The 17,963-nt window shown below is 41.6% G+C and overlaps 1 protein-coding gene across 2 annotated transcripts in view; it reads right to left on the reverse strand.

The window, feature by feature from the left end:
• Positions 1–17,963, reverse strand: part of ARAP2 (ArfGAP with RhoGAP domain, ankyrin repeat and PH domain 2) — a 147,926-nt gene that overhangs the window by 42,414 nt on the left and 87,549 nt on the right. For both annotated transcript variants that reach the window (XM_064149116.1, XM_064149115.1), the window contains exons 20-23: positions 7,320–7,483; positions 4,875–5,087; positions 3,779–3,884; positions 604–751 (exon numbers count right to left, since the gene is read on the reverse strand). In XM_064149116.1, the coding sequence (XP_064005186.1) occupies positions 604–751; positions 3,779–3,884; positions 4,875–5,087; positions 7,320–7,483 (631 nt within the window). The remainder of the gene's footprint in view (positions 1–603; positions 752–3,778; positions 3,885–4,874; positions 5,088–7,319; positions 7,484–17,963) is intronic.

Here is a 17,963-nt window from a genome sequence, read left to right on the forward strand (position 1 = left end):
GCACTTCATGAATGGGACTTTTTGCTACAACTAAACACATATTAAAAGACAGAGGACTGTATGAAAAACTGCCAAACGATGTCATAGTGGCACAGCAAACCCTATACCAAAATGGCTAAAAAAAGCTGCTGCTAAATAATCTTTTCTATCTAGTTGCATTTAAGCTTCTTTTTGAACTCAGGGAACTAAACTCACTCTCCCTATTCTTTGTCATAAATGAAGCTCAGAGTCTCAAACCACAGAATCCTTCCATGCTTCAGTTTTGATCAAGACCATACAATTTGAATCAAAGTATTATTTCCATTAGTCCCAATCTTAAAATCTTCTTCAAGTTGGTGTGCTGGTGTCAGCAAGAAGAATGAGCACTGTTTTGGAAAAAAGCAGTAGCTCACAGCAGTCCTGTAAATCTAATCTTTCCTACATAGGCTAAGCTAAATAAAACTTAAAGCAGACAAAAGAACAAGGTCCACTGAATTAGAATTCAAAAGCCCTGCAGACCCTCAGACAGTGTAACTAACAGCAGGATCCTCTTTAGGAAGACTTCTGTGTTTTGGAGTGTCTGACAGCTGAGCATTGAGGACATCTTTATATAAAGATACTTACATCAAAAAGTTGCACGTAATTTTTAATTAGATCTTCAACCACATTGACTTCTTCACTAGTTTGGCCTTTAGTTTGAAATAAGCAGGAGGAAAACACCATGGCTAGATTGTGAGGGTTCATATGATTGATTTCAGAACACTTCTGCACCCTGTTGAGGGAGAAAATAAAAGATATTTAGAAGGTTTCTTTGTTGCTTTAATTGCTTGAGACTCCTCTACTGAATATGGAATCTATGTCAAAAAGAAAAATGATGCTAAATGCTATGAAAAAGATCTAATATTACTATTTTAAATATTTATTTCTTTATACTTTTTATCTCATTACAGAAATGAAAAAAACATGCTTTGTATCTACAACTCAAGTGATACCAAAATTGTTTAGAATAGAATAAAAATAGTCTTGTTCAGTTGAAAGGGACCTACAAGGATCATCTAGGCTAATTGCCTGACCACTTAAAGGCTGACCAAAAGATAAAACATGTTATAAAGGGTGTTGTCCAGGCTTGGAGTACCAACCATCCCTCTAAGAAGCCTGTTCCAGGATTTGTACACCCTTTTGGTAAAGAAATATTCCCTAATGTTGTCTGAAACTTCCCAAATGTAGTTCTGAACCATTCCTACAACATCCTGTTCCTGGTAGTGACAGGACTAGGGGGAATGGAGTGAAGCTGGAGGTGGGGAGATCCAGACTGGATGTGAGGAGGAAGTTCTTCACCATGAGAATGGTGAGAGTCTGGAATGAGTTGCCCAGAGAGGTGGTTGAGGCCCCTTCCCTGGAGGTGTTTAAGGCCATGCTGGATGAGGCTCTAGACAGCCTGACCTAGTTTGAGGTGTCCTTGCTCATGGCAGGGGGGTTGAAATTAGATGATCCTTGAGGTCCCTTCCAACCCTGACTGATTCTATGATTGCAAGGAAAAAGAGATCAGCTACAGTTCCCTCTCTGCTCCTCCTTCTCAGGAAACTGTAGGAATAATGACATCATCTCTCAGGCTCCTTCTTTCCAAACCAGACAAATACAGAGACCTTAATCTGCTCCTACAGCACATTCCTTTCATCCCTTTCTTCAGCTTTGTTTCCTTCCTCTGGACACATTCAAGCACCTTCACCATTCTTCTTCAGTTGTGGGACTCAGAACTGCACACAATGCTCAAGACCAGCACACTAATGCTAAATAAAGCTTCACTACATGATATTAGGTAAGTACATCCTGTAAGCTTACAGTTGAAGATTGAACAAAATGTGGAAACAAATGAGATTTTCCTAAGTATAGAAATTAAGAAGAAGGTTTTCCTACAAGTTCTGTTGTTTACATAATGTGGGTTCAGAGTACTTTCAGAAGAGATGTAACAGCACATTCATATATCTGAAGTGAATATGTTTATAATCATAATTAAATGCAATACATACTATAAAATATATCTCAATAATGGTACCAGTTAATTTAACAACTGTATAAAGAGCTTTTTAAAGGATATGTCATGTATCTGGCCATGTAATGCAATTTATCAACACAATAACTTGTAGAGAAAAAGTTCTACACATTTTCTACCTACTACTTGAGGCCATGGTGGATGAGGTTTTCAGCAGCCAAATCTAGTTGAGAGGTGTCCCTACCTATGGCAGGGAGGTTGGAGTCAATCTCTAAGGTCTCTTCCAACCTAAGCCATTCTATGATAGAATTGACCAAGAATATACCAATACAATACAAAATAGACCATTACTATCCAACCATGAAACAGCAAAATCATTCTAGTCACACATTTTATATACATTTGCTGCTGTTTATTTGATCTGGGAATAGGACATGACATTTGTTGTTTAAAAAGATCTGTATCTTTTAATAGTCTCTGCCATGACCTCAGTTCTAAAATGAAGCATTAACGAAAATCAGAAAGGGCAGATAATTCTCACAGAATCACAGAAACACCCAGGTTGGAAAAGCCCTTCAGGATCAACAAGTCTAACCTAGAACCCTGCTCTACAAGACCCACCTTAAACCATAGCCCTAAGCACCACATCCATATGACCCTTAAACACATCCAGGGTTGGTGACTCCATCACCTTCCTGGGCAGCTCATTCCAGTCCCTGACCACTCTCTCCATGAAACACTTTTTTCTACTGTCCAACTTAAACCTCCCCAGTCTCAACTTGAGGCCATTCCTCCTTGTTCTATCTCCAATTACCTGTAAGAAGAGCCCAGCAGCAGCCTCTCCACAATGTCCCTTCAGGTAGTTGTAGACAGCAGTGAAGTCTCCCCCCAGCCTCCTCTTTTTCAAACTAACCATCCCAGCTGCCCCAGTCACTCCTCATAAGATTTACTCTCTAGGCCCTTCACCAGCTTTGTTGCCCTCCTCTGGATCTGCTCCAGCACCTCCACAATACTCAAAGTGATCAAGTCCAATATAGAGTGTGGAAAGGATATTTTCCCTGAATAAAAATCTTTTGTTTTAAAGAATCACTTGCAACAATCCTCTGCAGGACTAGCAGACTGGAATCAAATCACTTCATGCTGCGATGAGAGACGGGGAGCAGCTTGATGCAAGCTAAGTTCCCCTTATTGTACTTTCAGCACTTGGTTATATACCCTAACATACAAGCTAAAAGATCATGCCAAATTCTAATTGGTCATTAAGACAGACCTCAGCACATACCTCATGAAGACAGACCTGGTACGTAGCAACTAGATAAGAAAGGATTAACAAAACCACAGGTTCATGTTTTACGTTGTTTTGTCTGCTGTAATAATTCTCTAAGGTCATTTCAACCCTCTATTTACTTAACTCAGGACTTTTCCCCTTTATACATTCTGAACCCATGGCTTATGTTCCAGTATGTCAAGATCAAGCAACTGTACGGCACTAAAGGTCCTACCAGTCCCAACAACTTCATATAAAGTAGCTGCATCAAAAATAACCCTTCTTGGACACATATACTGGCAGTCCTCTCTTGCTCTAAGACCATTCCATCCCACTGCCATTTATAGATACCTACTGCTAAAAACACAAGCAAAGAAAAATAAACACCTACATAAATTAAAGGGAATCAAACACAATTAATCATCACAAGTAGGTAAAGCATTTGATGGCTACGAGTTAATGAAACAAACCACATTTCTTTTATGGTAGAGTTATGCTGAGGACACATGAGAAGAACTTGTCTGCTACAGAGCACTGACCTGTAAAGATGCTCAATTAAAGCAGCCAGAGTTGCTCTGTTGACTGGTGGAAGCGTCCGAATGAAGGAGCCATACTTCCTGACACGTTCCTTCTCATTCTGCGTATCTGCCGGGAAACAGCATTCACTGAGTACTAATTACAGTGCCCACTGGGAAACAGCACTTCTCATCACCTGCACTGGCATCATCTACTCATTTAAAACCACAACCCACCCAGCCACGCTCTTCCTCAGGAAAGCAATACCAGCAGTCTTCTACTTCACAGTGGTTCAGGGAAACAGCATCAGTAAAACAGAGTGAGTCAGCTCTGCCCTTCTCACAGGGAAGAATTCCATCCTCATGTCTCATCTCAGTCAAGCTTCTACTGGTTGGAAGACATTACCCTTGTCCTGTCACTCTACATTTTCATCAAAAGACTCTCTCCAGCTAACCTGGAGGGCCCCTACATAGGTTTACACAGAACAAGTAATTAACAGCTGTGTCCTGCATCAAAAGAAGAGTGACCATCAGGACAAGGGAGATGATTCTGCTCCTCTGTCCTTGTAAGACCCCACCTGTCCAATTCTGGTGCCCCAAATATTAGGACATCAAACTGTTGGAGCAGGTTCAGAGAACACCACGTAGATAAGAGGGAAGGAGCAACTCCTCTATAGGCATAGGGTGAGAGAGTTGGGGTTGTTCAGGCTGGAGAAGAGAAGACTCTGAGGAGACCTTATAGCAGCCTTCCAATACCTCAAGGGAGCCTACAAAAAGCTGGCAAGGGACTTTGTACAAGTGAGATAGGACAAGAGGGAACAGATTGAAGCTTGATGAGAGCAGATTTAGACTGGATATTACAGCAAGGGTGGAGAGACACCAGAACAGGCTGTGGAAGATCCCTTGCTGGGGGTGTTCAAGGCCAGGTTGGACAAGGCCTTGAGCAAGCTGGTCTAGTAGAGGGTCTTCCTGTCAGTGGTGGGGGGTTGGGACTAGATGATCATCTTTAAGGTCCTTTCTGACCCAAACCATTCTATGGATCTATGAACAACCCTCTCAGATTTGGTACTGAAAATGCACATCTAAGCTTTCTCATATTGAGTGCTATTGAGTACATTACCTAATGCAGAGATCCAGAATGGATAAAGTTCTTTATTGAGAAGGGCATCATCGATTTGAGAAAGAAAACATTTCAATACATCAGTCACATCTTCAAGCTGATGTTTTCCTGCTCTTAGTTTAACACTCCTTGCATCTTTTTTGAAGCTTTCCAGCAGTTCAGCCACATTGGAAGAATCACCATTCTTAAGGTAGATCTGCTTGCTACCTAAACCTAAGACACAGGGCACAAAAATCAATACCATGTAAAATAGGGTATTCCTTTAAAAACACCAGCCATTATTGTATGAAAAGTACATCTGGCTGACAAAGCCTTTGCATTTTCCTATGTAAATCTCTCTGACCTTTTGCACACTCTTAACTGCCCAGTCAGCTTACACCCAAGCAGGCCTCTTCAAAAAGTGCACATCGCATTATTAAGCAATTCTGGGGTCACAATTCCAAGAACACTTTACAGGCAATTGAAATTCCCAGATTTCTTCAGGACTTCTTAAGAGAATATCTTCTAAAAGGCACAGTAACAGAAAGCATCATTGATGATTGCTACTGTATTATGCATGAAATAGCTGCTTTCATGAGCAAAACTCACACTATTTTATTACCCTACTGATCAACTCCACTTAGGAGTCAGTAAAGTGTTATTGTACTCACCCAAGCTGAAACATTTCACTTTTAAGAGTCTCAAGACTAGTGAAAAGTATTCCTTTTTCTTCCCCTGTTTTTTCTCACATTCAGGAAGACATCAGGCAACCACTGTTCTTGTATTTAACAACTAAACCCACCAAAGCCCAAAGCCAATTTAAAGGAAAATTTGTAGTCTAAACCATAGACAAGATTGTCTTCAAATACTGCACATGAGAGCAGCCACAATATTATTTTGGGGGTTGTTGTTTAAACTTGTGGAATTTTGGCATAGATGTGCAGTCCTGTTGTTTCTCTTTGTAGAGTGTTTCCCACGTTCCTTGAAAGGGAAACGTTTTCTCCACAAAGCCTTGCTTTTCTGAGGTACCTGTCAAATTAAGTAGTCTGTCAAAACCTATGAAATCATGTCTTATGTTCTTGCAATTCACCTTTCCCGTGATGCCCACAAGCACTACCATTTGATACTGCTTTTGTGCCGCTACTGTCAGGAACAGCTGTGGGACCTGATAGTGTCTGTCATCTGGAGATCATAACTGAAGACAGAACCTTGACTGTGGTGACAAAAACATGCATGCATGCATACAAGTAATGCATGCCAACATTTATTTCAGCTTTTAAATGAGTATTTTAACAGCCAGTAATGCTGATCCTGAAACAAAAGAAACAAAACAACCAACCAAAGCCCTATATTTCTCAACAAATGTCTAACTTGTTTAAAAGACATTAGGAAGCTGAATTTCAGCTTAGAACACACACCAGTGACTGTTGTGAGTGGCAGACATAATTATCCTGCTTTACAGATTCACAGATTGTACCCTCAAAGGTCATCTTCTCCACCCCCCCTGCTATGAGGAGGGACACCTCCAACTAGATCAGGCTGCCCAGGGCCACACTGAGTCTGATCTTGAACGTCTCCAGGGACAGAGCCTCAACCACATCCCTGGGCAACTCATTCCAGTTTTAAGAATGTTAAACAACTTTAACAACATTTCAGTGCATGAAGCAGCATAAACTATATTTAGAATAATTCTTATTGCTAATGATTAAAAAGTAATTTAGCAAAAAACATTTTGTGTCTTGGTTTTAGGCAAAAGTTGTAACCCAGACAACTATTTAGCATAACACAGTGTTGTTATAGTCAGAAGTTATTTAGTTAAACTTCCATCACTGAACTAAAAATTAGGCTCTGGCAGTGAGAGAGGTTAGAGACACGTTTCTCCTGAAGACAAATTTGTACAGGGTTGATATGGATTTTGCATTTCACAAGAAAAATCGATGAATTTGCAGGAGTAGGAAGGACACAGACATCGTCTGCATATGATCTAATGCTATGGAAAGTTATGCTGGCAAGATTTACTGAAACAAATGGTTACTGACTACATTTCCTTAGGACATTGTGCTGGAAAAACAGCAGCCTTAAGGCTGAGCTCAGCTCCACAGTTAACATCAGTTTCTCAGAAGATATGCTGACCTGTCCAAGCCTTAGCCTTTCCTGGTTGTTTTCAGGGCTGAGGTGTTCTGCACCAAGGCACTGGACCCCCAAGGCTGAGCTACACTAGGCAAACAAATCAATTTTTAACATAGGAAGGTGTCTCTAAAGGGCATCTCTCCAGGTGTATTTCCCCAGACTGCCCGTTCTTTGATGTGTGGCAGTGTGCCTCATCATCACATTGCAGCAGCGAGGCTAAGATGGGCTACGGGTTTACTTTAGGTGAGGTATAAACTCATTCAGTAAGGTCTGATGGTTTGGGGACTTAGCTATTATACAAGTGATCTTAGGTTGAATAAAATTCACTATACTTACCATACTGTGTAACAAATGCTATACAGCTGTTCACTATAATAGGAACATCATTTTTGCTGAGCTGCTGATCTTGTAAAGCATTGCCATCTGTACCTGCTGCTTTTTCAATTGCAGTATACCAGACCATGAAATCCAGTTTTGTATGGCCATGGATGTATAGTGTTCTGAAATAGATAAAAATATGTTGAATGCAAGGGGGAAAAAAAATTGATGTGTTTGTAAAGTAGAACTATTTAGAATAAGACATCAGGGCACCTTCCACCACATAAAGCTGTGGTGGTGACCTATTGGTAACAGCATTTTTTCTTCAACTACATTTGTACCAGTGGTGACTCAATAAATGAAAGATCCACAAACAGTAGCACAGGCTTTTGAAAGGACCTGACTAATATTTTAATCACTCTTCCTCAGTCTTTTTCCTACACTGTGCATTCTTAACTCCCAGTCACAGTTAAAGGGAAAACAGAGATTCAGAGATAACTTTCACTACTGGAAAAGGATTTCCTTACTTTCTGCTTCTCACTCACCACATTTATGCAGAGGAGCTGAGACACACTGAACTTCCTTCTTTCACATTTATCAAAGTGATTTCCCTCAGGAAATCACAGAGCTGATGTTAGGAAGAAGCTCTTCACAGAAAGAATGATTTGCCATTGGAATGGGCTGCCCAGGGAGGTGGTGGAGTCACCGTCTCCAGGACTGTTTAAAAAGAGACTGGATGTGGCACTTGGTGCCATGGTTTAGTTGATTAGATGGTGTTGGGTGATAGATCAGACTTAATGATCTCAGAGGGCTTTTCCAACCTGATTAATTCCATGACACTGTGAATATGTATGAAAAAAAGCTATGAGTTGAGGTAGAAAATTTAATGTAACAGTTGAATTAACTGTTCATCTCAAAGCATGGCCTTGTTCTGGCTTGCTTATTTAAACATGCTACAATGAGCTCCTCCCTTCACCCCAACAGTCTAGCTTCTAACACACAACTCCAAATTGGAAAATGTAAGATATGACTCCAAATTGGAAAGTTTACCTATATGCATATATATATCTAGCAACCTTTTTAAGTGCTAAAACAGCAAGAAAAAAATTCTACATGCACATCTCCTGCTGAAGTAATGCAAGAGATTCATTTTAGGATCATAGAAATTTCATTAATGACAATTTGTTTGCTGATCATGAAAAATTGAAATGTCCTACTGAACTACTATGAAAATGCATTCAGCAAAACAGAAACAAACATTCATTTTATTTTGGAAAAAAACATTTTTTTAATATATATATTATATAGAATATTTAATTTCAATATTTTTTATTAGCATTTTTCAGTTTTGCTTTTGGAAATGTTTCCATTCCAGCATTCCTATCTAGATAGAAGTGAGGATGCAGTCAGTGTACACCCACAGAGGAAATGGCATCCCTACACACACAGAGCCAAAATCTGAAGTGCTCATAGACTCATAGAATGGGTTGGAAGCCACCCTAAAGATGGTCTAGTTCCAACCCTCCAGCCACAGGCAGGGACAGCAGAGTGCTCAAGGCCTCATGCAACCCAGCCTTGAACACCTCCAGGAAGAAGGCATCCACAACATGCACGGGCAGCCTGCTCCAGTTCTTGCCACCCTTACTGTAATCTCAGAATCCACCACACAACCATTTAGCAGCAGAGTAGGAGACATTATTTATTCTTACTGAAGCTCGTGTTTAAGAAGTCTCTACTATATAGCTTTAAAAGTCATATTAACCATGATATATGCCCAGCTAGTGGAAAGTCAGCCACTCCCTTCCATGAATAAAAAATAATACTTTGCATAAGGGTCTGGCCTTTTGACAGCAAAAGGACTGTGCCTAATTCAACACCTTCAATCATTTTTAGAGCTATCAGAATGGACACCCTTCTCAAAAGCTTCCAATTAACACAGCATCCACCCCAACACCCTCTTGTAGCCACATTCAAAAGAAAATGGAAAAGTTTGAGCTGAGTGAAAGAGAGTTTGAGGGTGCCTGTTAAACTATTCCTTTAGCACTATTATTCACAGATCAGCAGAGGTTAGGACTGTGGTTTATAAAAGATTTATGGTGCTCCCCCACAGCCAAGATGCAGATATATATGCATATTACTGTGTGCTTCTTTTCCCTGCAGAACAGCAGGTTGTGCATTACGGTGTTATGCAAAAGGATAAATGGAAGTCTCAACAGATTACTTTTTGTTATCTAAAGAATTATGTTATGTACAGGAAGCAGCCTACTGTAAAGTGAAAATATTATTACTTCTAAACAAGAAAAGGGCAACTCTGCTGTATATCAATGAATTGGTACTAGAGGAGCAGAGACAAAATATTGTACTGTATTGAATTTTAGAGGCAATTTCAACTTATCTGTGTTTTTTTTTTCAGAGAGAGAGATGAAATTCTTAATCGTGTGGCTATCAACCAGCTATGGAGATACACAAATTACTTCAACTATCTGAAAAAGACCATCTTGTATTCTATGGATCTTCCCATCTTCCCCTCCATGCTTTAGAAATGCCAAGAGATGATGTAGTCTAAAATTTGAAAAGCTGTTGAGTTACATTCAAATGACAAAGAAGTTAGCTAATAATCAGCCAAGAGAATGGGGAATCTGTTTAAGTAGTGGTCCTATAGCACCAACACAGTCCTGAAAGTTGATGGAAAAAAAAATAAAGGCACAAACTCTTGCTGCTGTGGTAGAACATGGACTGTTCATGGGAGGCAAATGATTATTTTTCCCCAAATATTATGAACTTTGTCCACTGAAAAATCTCCAGAGCAGTCACCTCAGAAAGTCTACTGTCAGAGAAGGACTTTCAGTATTTACTACACCATCACAAAAAAAGAAGAACAGAGAAAAGAAAGTGAAACCAATACCAGACACAGACAGGATGGCATTCAATAGCTCTAAGTTCCAGGTGCTGCACTTTGGCTACAACAACCCCATGCAGAGATACAGGCTGGGGTCGGAGTGGCTGGAGAGCAGCCAGACAGAAAGGGATCTGGGGGTACTGATTGATACCCGCCTGAACATGAGCCAGCAGTGTGCCCAGATGGCCAAGAGAGCCAGTGGCATCCTGGCCTGCATCAAGAATGGTGTGGTCAGCAGGAGCAGGGAGGTCATTCTGCCCCTGTACTCTGCACTGGTTAGACCACACCTTGAGGACTGTGTTCAGTTCTGGGCCCCCCAGTTTAGAAGGGACATTGAGATGCTTGAGTGTGTCCAGAGAAGGGCGACGAGGCTGGGGAGAGGCCTTGAGCACAGCCCTACGAGGAGAGGCTGAGGGAGCTGGGATTGGTTAGCCTGGAGAAGAGGAGGCTCAGGGGTGACCTTATTGCTGCCTACAACTACCTGAGGGGTGGTTGTGGCCGGGAGGAGGTTGCTCTCTTCTCTCAGGTGGCCAGCGCCAGAACGAGAGGACACAGCCTCAGGCTGTGCCAGGGGAGATTTAGGCTGGAGGTGAGGAGAAAGTTCTTCACTGAGAGAGTCATTGGACACTGGATTGGGCTGCCCGGGGAGGTGGTGGAGTCGCCGTCCCTGGGGCAGTTCAAGGCAGGATTGGACGTGGCACTTGGTGCCATGGTCTAGCCTTGAACTCTGTGGTAAAGGGTTGGACTTGATGATCTGTGAGGTCTCTTCCAACCCTGATGATACTGTGATACTGTAAAAGAAAATGAAACCAACACCAGACACAGCTCAAAATTCAGTACATTTACTGTGGAAGTGGCATGGATGCTCATCTCAAACTAGACTATTTTGGGCAGGTAGGGTTCACCTCCATACATTCAAATCATAAAAACACAATGCACAAATAAGAAGTTGCAGTATTCCTTCTAACTTTAACATTTTCAGTCAAACTTATCATTTTTATTCCTACTTGGGAACAATTTGTTGATCTCCATGAAGCTGTAAGGTGGAGAAAAAAGTGAAGTGGAAATAGCTAGATGCAGAAAAGCAGAATTCTCCTCAAAGCTACAGTAGAAGTGCTCTACAGAACTTCATGAAGTAATAGACACAGCTTTGTAGATGCACACACACAATCTTTTGGGTTGGAAAAGATCTTTAAGATTGAATACAACCATTAGCCCAGCACTGCCATGTCACCACTAAATCATGTTTCCCAGCACCACATCTACACCTTTCCAAAACCTCTGCTCTACCTCTGCCCTCTTTCCCACAGTTTGCATCAGCAGCATTAATAAATACAGCTTATTTGTCACTGAACTAAGTGTATGATCAAAATTTCTACTTAGTTTACATGCAAGGACTATGACTAAGTACATAAAACCAAGTTGAATTGAACTGGTGTCCCATGCACCACAAAACTGAGCAACTTAGTATCAAGATAGAATCATAGAAGCAACCAGGTTGGAAGAGACTTCCAAGATCATCCAGGTCAACCTATCACCCAGCCCTATCAAGTCAACTAGACCATGGCACTAAGTGCCTCATCCAGTCTTTTCTCGAACACCTCCAGGGATGGTGACTCCACCACCTCCCTGGGCAGCCCTAAGTTTATAAGCACCACAACTTTTGAAGTGCTTGTGCTAGTTTTGTCTGGGATAGAGTTAACTTTCTTCACAGGGCTGTGTCTTAGATTTGTGCTGGAAGCAGTGTTGGTAACACAGGGATGTTTTCATTACTGCTGAGCAGTGCTTACACAGAAGTCAAGGCCTTTGCTGCTTCTTACCACCCCAGCAGACAGTAGGCTGGGGATGCACAAGAGTTTGGGAAGGGACACAGCCAGGACAGCTGGCCCCAAATGACCAGAGGGATATTCCAGACCATGTGATGTTACGACCAGCACACAAAGCTGGGGGAAGAAGAAAGAAAAGGAGGATGTTCGGAGTGATGGCTTTAGTCTTCCCCAGTAACTGTTACATGTGACGGATCCCTGCTCTCCTGGAGATGGCTGAACACCTGCCCTCCCACATGAAGCAGTGAATGAACTCCTTGCTTTTCTTTTGTTTGTGTGTGTTTTTAATTTATATACTAAACTGCCTCTATCTCAACCCACTAATTTTCTCATTTCTACTCTTCTGACTCTCTCCCCCATCCCACTGGGGAGAGGGAGCAAGCGGCTGTGTCGGGCTCAGTTGCCAGCTGGTGTTCAACCATGACAAAATCTTACTGCAGTGTTTACAAACACCTACCTGTTATGCAGACTAACAACTACTTTGCACAGACTCTGAGCTGAAGTGCGTTCTTACAACATGAATTCATTGCATTTACAGTGTAGTTATTTATGTGCTCCTTCTTTCAGCTAAAAAAATGGATAAAATGCATGCACTTTGTAACAAATAGTTAGCAACACTGCCTACGTGGTGAATAATGGCAGAGTTTTTGCTCTGTTAAGTGTGAAGCACATGCAGTCCTTACTCCAGAAATGAAAAATGGAAGTTCTGCAACAAACAAGAATGCTCGTCAGTGCAGATTTCTGCCTTAGTGAAGTGAGGAAACTGAATTGCACAAATGATTGCAGCAGCCCAGCATCACCTACTCTCAACATCAAGGGACCCGATCTTAGCTTTTCAGCTTTCATAATGGACTGCCATCACATCCTTCCATACCCACAGTCAGACAAACAGTGTATGTGAGCAATAGTGCAAAGGTTTACCTTAACCTATCTTGTAAAATCCTAGGTTTGAGTTGGAAGGGATAGAATTCATAGAATCAACCAGGTTGGAAGAGACCTCCAAGGTCATCCAGGCCAACCTAGCACCCAGCCCTAGCCAGTCAACCAGACCAGGGCACTAAGTGCCTCATCCAGGCTTTTCATGAACACCGTCAGAGATAGCAACTCCACCACCTCCCTGGGCAGCCCATTCCAATGCCAATCACTCTCTCTGGGAAGAACTTCTTCCTAACATCCAGCCTAGACCTCCCTCGGCACAATTTGAGACTGTGTCCCCTTGGTTCTGTTGCTGGTTGCCTGGCAGAAGAGACCAACCCCCACCTGGCTACTACAGCCTCCCCTCAGGTAGTTGTAGACAGCAATGAGGTTTGCTCTGAGCCTCCTCTTCTCCAAGCTAAACAATCCCAGCTCCCCCAGCCTCTATTCGTAGGGCTTCTGCTGCAGGCCATTCTCTGAACACACCCTTGCCATGGCCACAGCCATTTTCTATTAGAGCAGGTTGCTCAAGGTGCCATCCAGCCTGGCTTAGAACACTGCCATGGTTGAGTCCACTACTTCAGCCTGTGTGCCTTGCCGTGCAACTCTGTACTGGGAAAGCCACCATACTAAGTGATTCTGGTTAAGGGCTGTGGGAAGAGTGAAAAACTGGTATCAGCACTAATCCAGTGCCCTCTGGCAATTTTCAAGTGATTCTAATATCTACATGTCTGAAAACAGATGTACCAAGGAGGTGTGAATTGCTATGAAATTACATTGCAACCATCAAATCACAACTAAAATTGCAACACAAATTCCACTAATAATTACAAATCTATAGCAAAGGTCAGCAATATTTCTTCAAAGGGTATTAAGGGTCTTAAGTCCAGCACATTATTACTGGAAGCACAAATCCTTTCACTCAGCCCAGTCTTACCTTCAGATTTTTCCTGGATTCTAGAGTGTTGTGCTCAAAACTTCATTTTACAGGAAATCTTACTGCTGTCAGAAAAGGGTTAAGGAGGAAGCATTGTAATTAATGAACCATCAGCACAAAGAAACTGTGCCAGTATGTAGGGAAGGTTTATTATCTATAATAAGAAGGAGCTAACTGCAAGAGAAGTGTAACAAGGGAAAAAAAAGAAAAAAACCACCATCTGGATTACATTATGGTCTGAAAACATTCACTGATACCTAAGAGAGAGCTTAAATGATTATAGAAAAAAAAGAAGAACCATTTAAAACTGAATTGTCTGCACAAATGTTTTTCCTTAAAGTATGGCATTAGAGATTTTGCATTGTGTTCTATATATAGAAGATGCCTGGTAAAACTATTGCATACAGTTGTTTTCAGACATCTTCAAGCATACAGAACTCTCCGTTGACCTCTGCTGAACTAGACAGGAGTAGCTTCTTCACCTATCTACTAATCAGCTTCTGCTAGGATGGCAACAAGAGATCGAGTATCACCTGCCACTTCACACATTTACAAACAAAACAGATGGCAGAGATCAAGGGGGGGGGGGGAGGAAGAAAACTGAAATCAAATAAACGCACTGAATAGGGAACAAACCAGAGGACATCTCTCTGTGACAGAGCGAATTGGCAGACAAGTCTAGAAAGGAGTTTCCCACTTCTAGCAAGGGGTCAAGAAGCATTTTAAGTATGGAAGTGAACATAAGAGGAGGTGAATGAGCATGTGATTATGGCCCGAGGAAGCAGTGCTGTGGGAAGTCGAGGCTTCCAGCTGCATTAGAGTTACTCTACCAGGCTGGACAATGTGCTCCAACAGAGATCGGAATGCAATGCAAATTCCCTCAGTGTGACAAAACAGAGTGTTCTTAGTCAGTTCTCTTCAGCTAAGATACTCAAGCAGTTTGCCAGGAAATATCTCACAGATTTGGAAAAAAATATCATCCAGGATCACAAAAACTCTAGAACTATTATGAAAATTTAGGAACTATGACCAGCTTCAACCAACAACACTCTCCAAGAGAGACAGTCTTACTGTTTTGAAAGTGTTGTAGACTGGCTCAGCCGGTATGATGCACTCTTACACCACAACGCACAGAATCATTAAGGTTAGAAGAGACCTCTAAGATCACTGAGTCTAATCATCAGCCTAACACAGTCACAGCCATTAAACCAAGTCCCCAAGTGCCACGGCCACATGTTTCTTGAACGACTCCAAGGATGATGACTCCACCATATCCCTGGGCAGCCTGTTCCAATGCCTGGCCACTCTTGCAAGAAAGACATTTTTTCCTTGTATCCACTCTAAACCTCCCCTGGTGCAACTTGAGGCCATTTCCTCTCATTCTATCAGTTGATACAAGGGAGAAGAGACCAAAACCCACCACAATTCAACCTCCTTTCAAGCAGTTGTAGAGAGCAATGTGGTTTGCTTTCAGCCTCCTCTTCCCCAAACTAAACAACCTCAATTCCCTCAGCTGCTTCACATAAGACATGTTGGAAGATTATCAACTCTTGTTCCTGAGCTGGTAGCCTTCTTTCACTGAACATATCAGACAAAGGATAGATGAAACCTGTACAAGTAGGTAACAGAAAAGTATCAAAGACAATAGTATATGATATATGAAATGTCTGGTTTTCCTTAATTGATCTAGTGACTGAGACTCAAAAAAAAAGAAAAAGTTGTAAATATCTGTAAGTAATGGGAAGTTAGTCTGAAGTCAATATCAAAAACAACAGAAGAACAATATGGGATTCAGTAGGAAAACACTGAAGACATTGTCACTGATTTTTACCATAAGATTCAGCAAGATGTAAGAGACTGACCACATTTATTTCTTCAAGCATGGGTTGTTTTAGGTTTGCCCTTCATTTCATAGAATCAGAGAACCATTAAGGTTGGAAAAGACCTCTAAGATCAAGTCCAACTTTCTACTCAACACCTCTCTGACCACTGAACCATGTCCTAAAAAGCCACATCTACTTGTTCTTTGAACGTCTCTAGGAATGGTGACTGCATCACTTCCCTGGGAAGCCTGTTCCAAACTTTTTCAATTGTTATTTATTTTCTTTCAAACTTTTCTTGACTCCAGAAAAATCTTACTTCTGTTTCACACTGCAACAACCTTTTGGGTGATTTTATCATGTATCCTGTATTTAAATCAATTCATGTGCAAAGTTGTCAATAAATCAGCATACAAGGTCTCTTCTAAGTGACCAATCTATGCCAAAGTTGCCATTAGACAATCACTGCTCTATAAAAGGCAAAATAAACAGACAAAAGAGAAAGTCTAGAGCCTGTGATATACCATTTAGTTGTGGCTGCTGACATCTCAGAAGTACTGATTAATTTATCTAGGGTTTGGAAGGGCCAGAAGGAGGCTTGCTGGGTGTGTTTCCATTTGCAATGATTGAGTCTAAAGATAAAGGTGATTCTATACTTGAGCATTTTCCCCACACATACACTAAATCTCTACATCCTGCAACTGTTCCGAACACCTGGATACTTTCGGAGTCATAGCCTAACCAAGAATCACTAAGCCAAAGCTTCTATACCCATATGGCTTTTAATGATTAAGATAACGTGAACACCACATTTATATTCTTTATGGCAGCCTTCAGTGAAGAAAAATGAAACATATTCACAGCCATCATAAATCAGACAGTGGCCCTTCTTGAAGATATTTTCAAATAGTTGAGATTTTCTATTGAACAATTAAAGCAGTTCAGGGAAAAATCTACCCTCACTTGACAGAAATACTATAATGAGAGAAATAATGGAAGCTGGTCTTGAGCTAGAAGTTTTGCTCAGCACCCATACCTATGAAATGAGGTGCAGAGATTGTTTTCATCTATTGGACTGCACTTTGATTAAGATACTTCTGATCCCCTGGTTGGTCCATGCAGCTGAATTTAATGCTGTGTCTTTCAATAGGCTTCTTCAAAAATACAAATTGCCAGTAGGTGATGGTTTCAGGTCTTCATCACCTTACCTAATCTTGGAACTAAAACAGTATCTTAGGAAGAGTTAAAATTCAGAGCACACAAGTTACAATGAGTTTATCCAAAAGAGTTTCTCCATGTCAAAAGGTATCTATAGAGGTTTTGCTTCCCTAACAAAGAGGATAGACAACCTTCCTTTATTAATCATAGAATCATAGAATCAACCAGGTTGGAAGAGACCTCCAAGATCATTAAGTCCAACCTAGCACACAGCCCTAGCCAGTCATCTAGACCATGGCACTAAGTGCCTCATCCAGGCTTTGCTTGAACACCTCCAGGGACGGTAAATCCACCACCTCCCTGGGCAGCCCATTCCAACGCCAATCACTCTCTCTGGCAACAACTTCCTCCTAACATCCAGCCTATACTTCCCCCAGCACAACTTGAGACTGTGTCCCCTTGTTCTATTGCTGGTTGCCTGGAAGAAGAGACCAACCCCCACCTGGCTACAATGTCCCTTCAGGTAGTTGTAGACAGCAATGAGGTCACCCCTGAGCCTTCTCTTCTCCAGGCTGCACACCCCCAGCTCCCTCAGCCTCTCCTCATAGGGTTTGTGTTCCAGGCCCCTCACCAGCTTTGTTGCCCTTCTCTGGACACGTTCCAGTACCTCAACATCTCTCTTGAATTGAGGAGCCCAGAACTGGACACAGGACTCAAGGTGTGGCCTGACCAGTGTTGAGTACCAGGGAAGAATAACCTCCCTTGTCCTGCTGTCTGCACGGTTCCTGATGCAGGCCAGGATGTCATTGGCTCTCTTGGCCAAATTAACCTGTTATTGGCTGTTCAGTGTGCAAACCGTGCACCATTTCTTACACAGATGTTGGCCTAATAATCTATCATTGAAATGAAAATTGAAAATAACTAAACATATAACATCCCAAAACCCAGCCTTGTACAAAATAAGAATCACTTGAAAACATTTTACTTGAGATTTCATATAATCTTAGAATCATTAAGGTTTAAAAAGACCCTCTAGGATCATCAAGTCCAACCTTCTACTCAGCACCTTCATGACCACTAGACCTTGTGCTGAAATGCCACATTTAT

Source organism: Pogoniulus pusillus, chromosome 9, assembly GCF_015220805.1.
Source record: "Pogoniulus pusillus isolate bPogPus1 chromosome 9, bPogPus1.pri, whole genome shotgun sequence".
Taxonomy (NCBI): Eukaryota; Metazoa; Chordata; class Aves; order Piciformes; family Lybiidae; genus Pogoniulus; species Pogoniulus pusillus.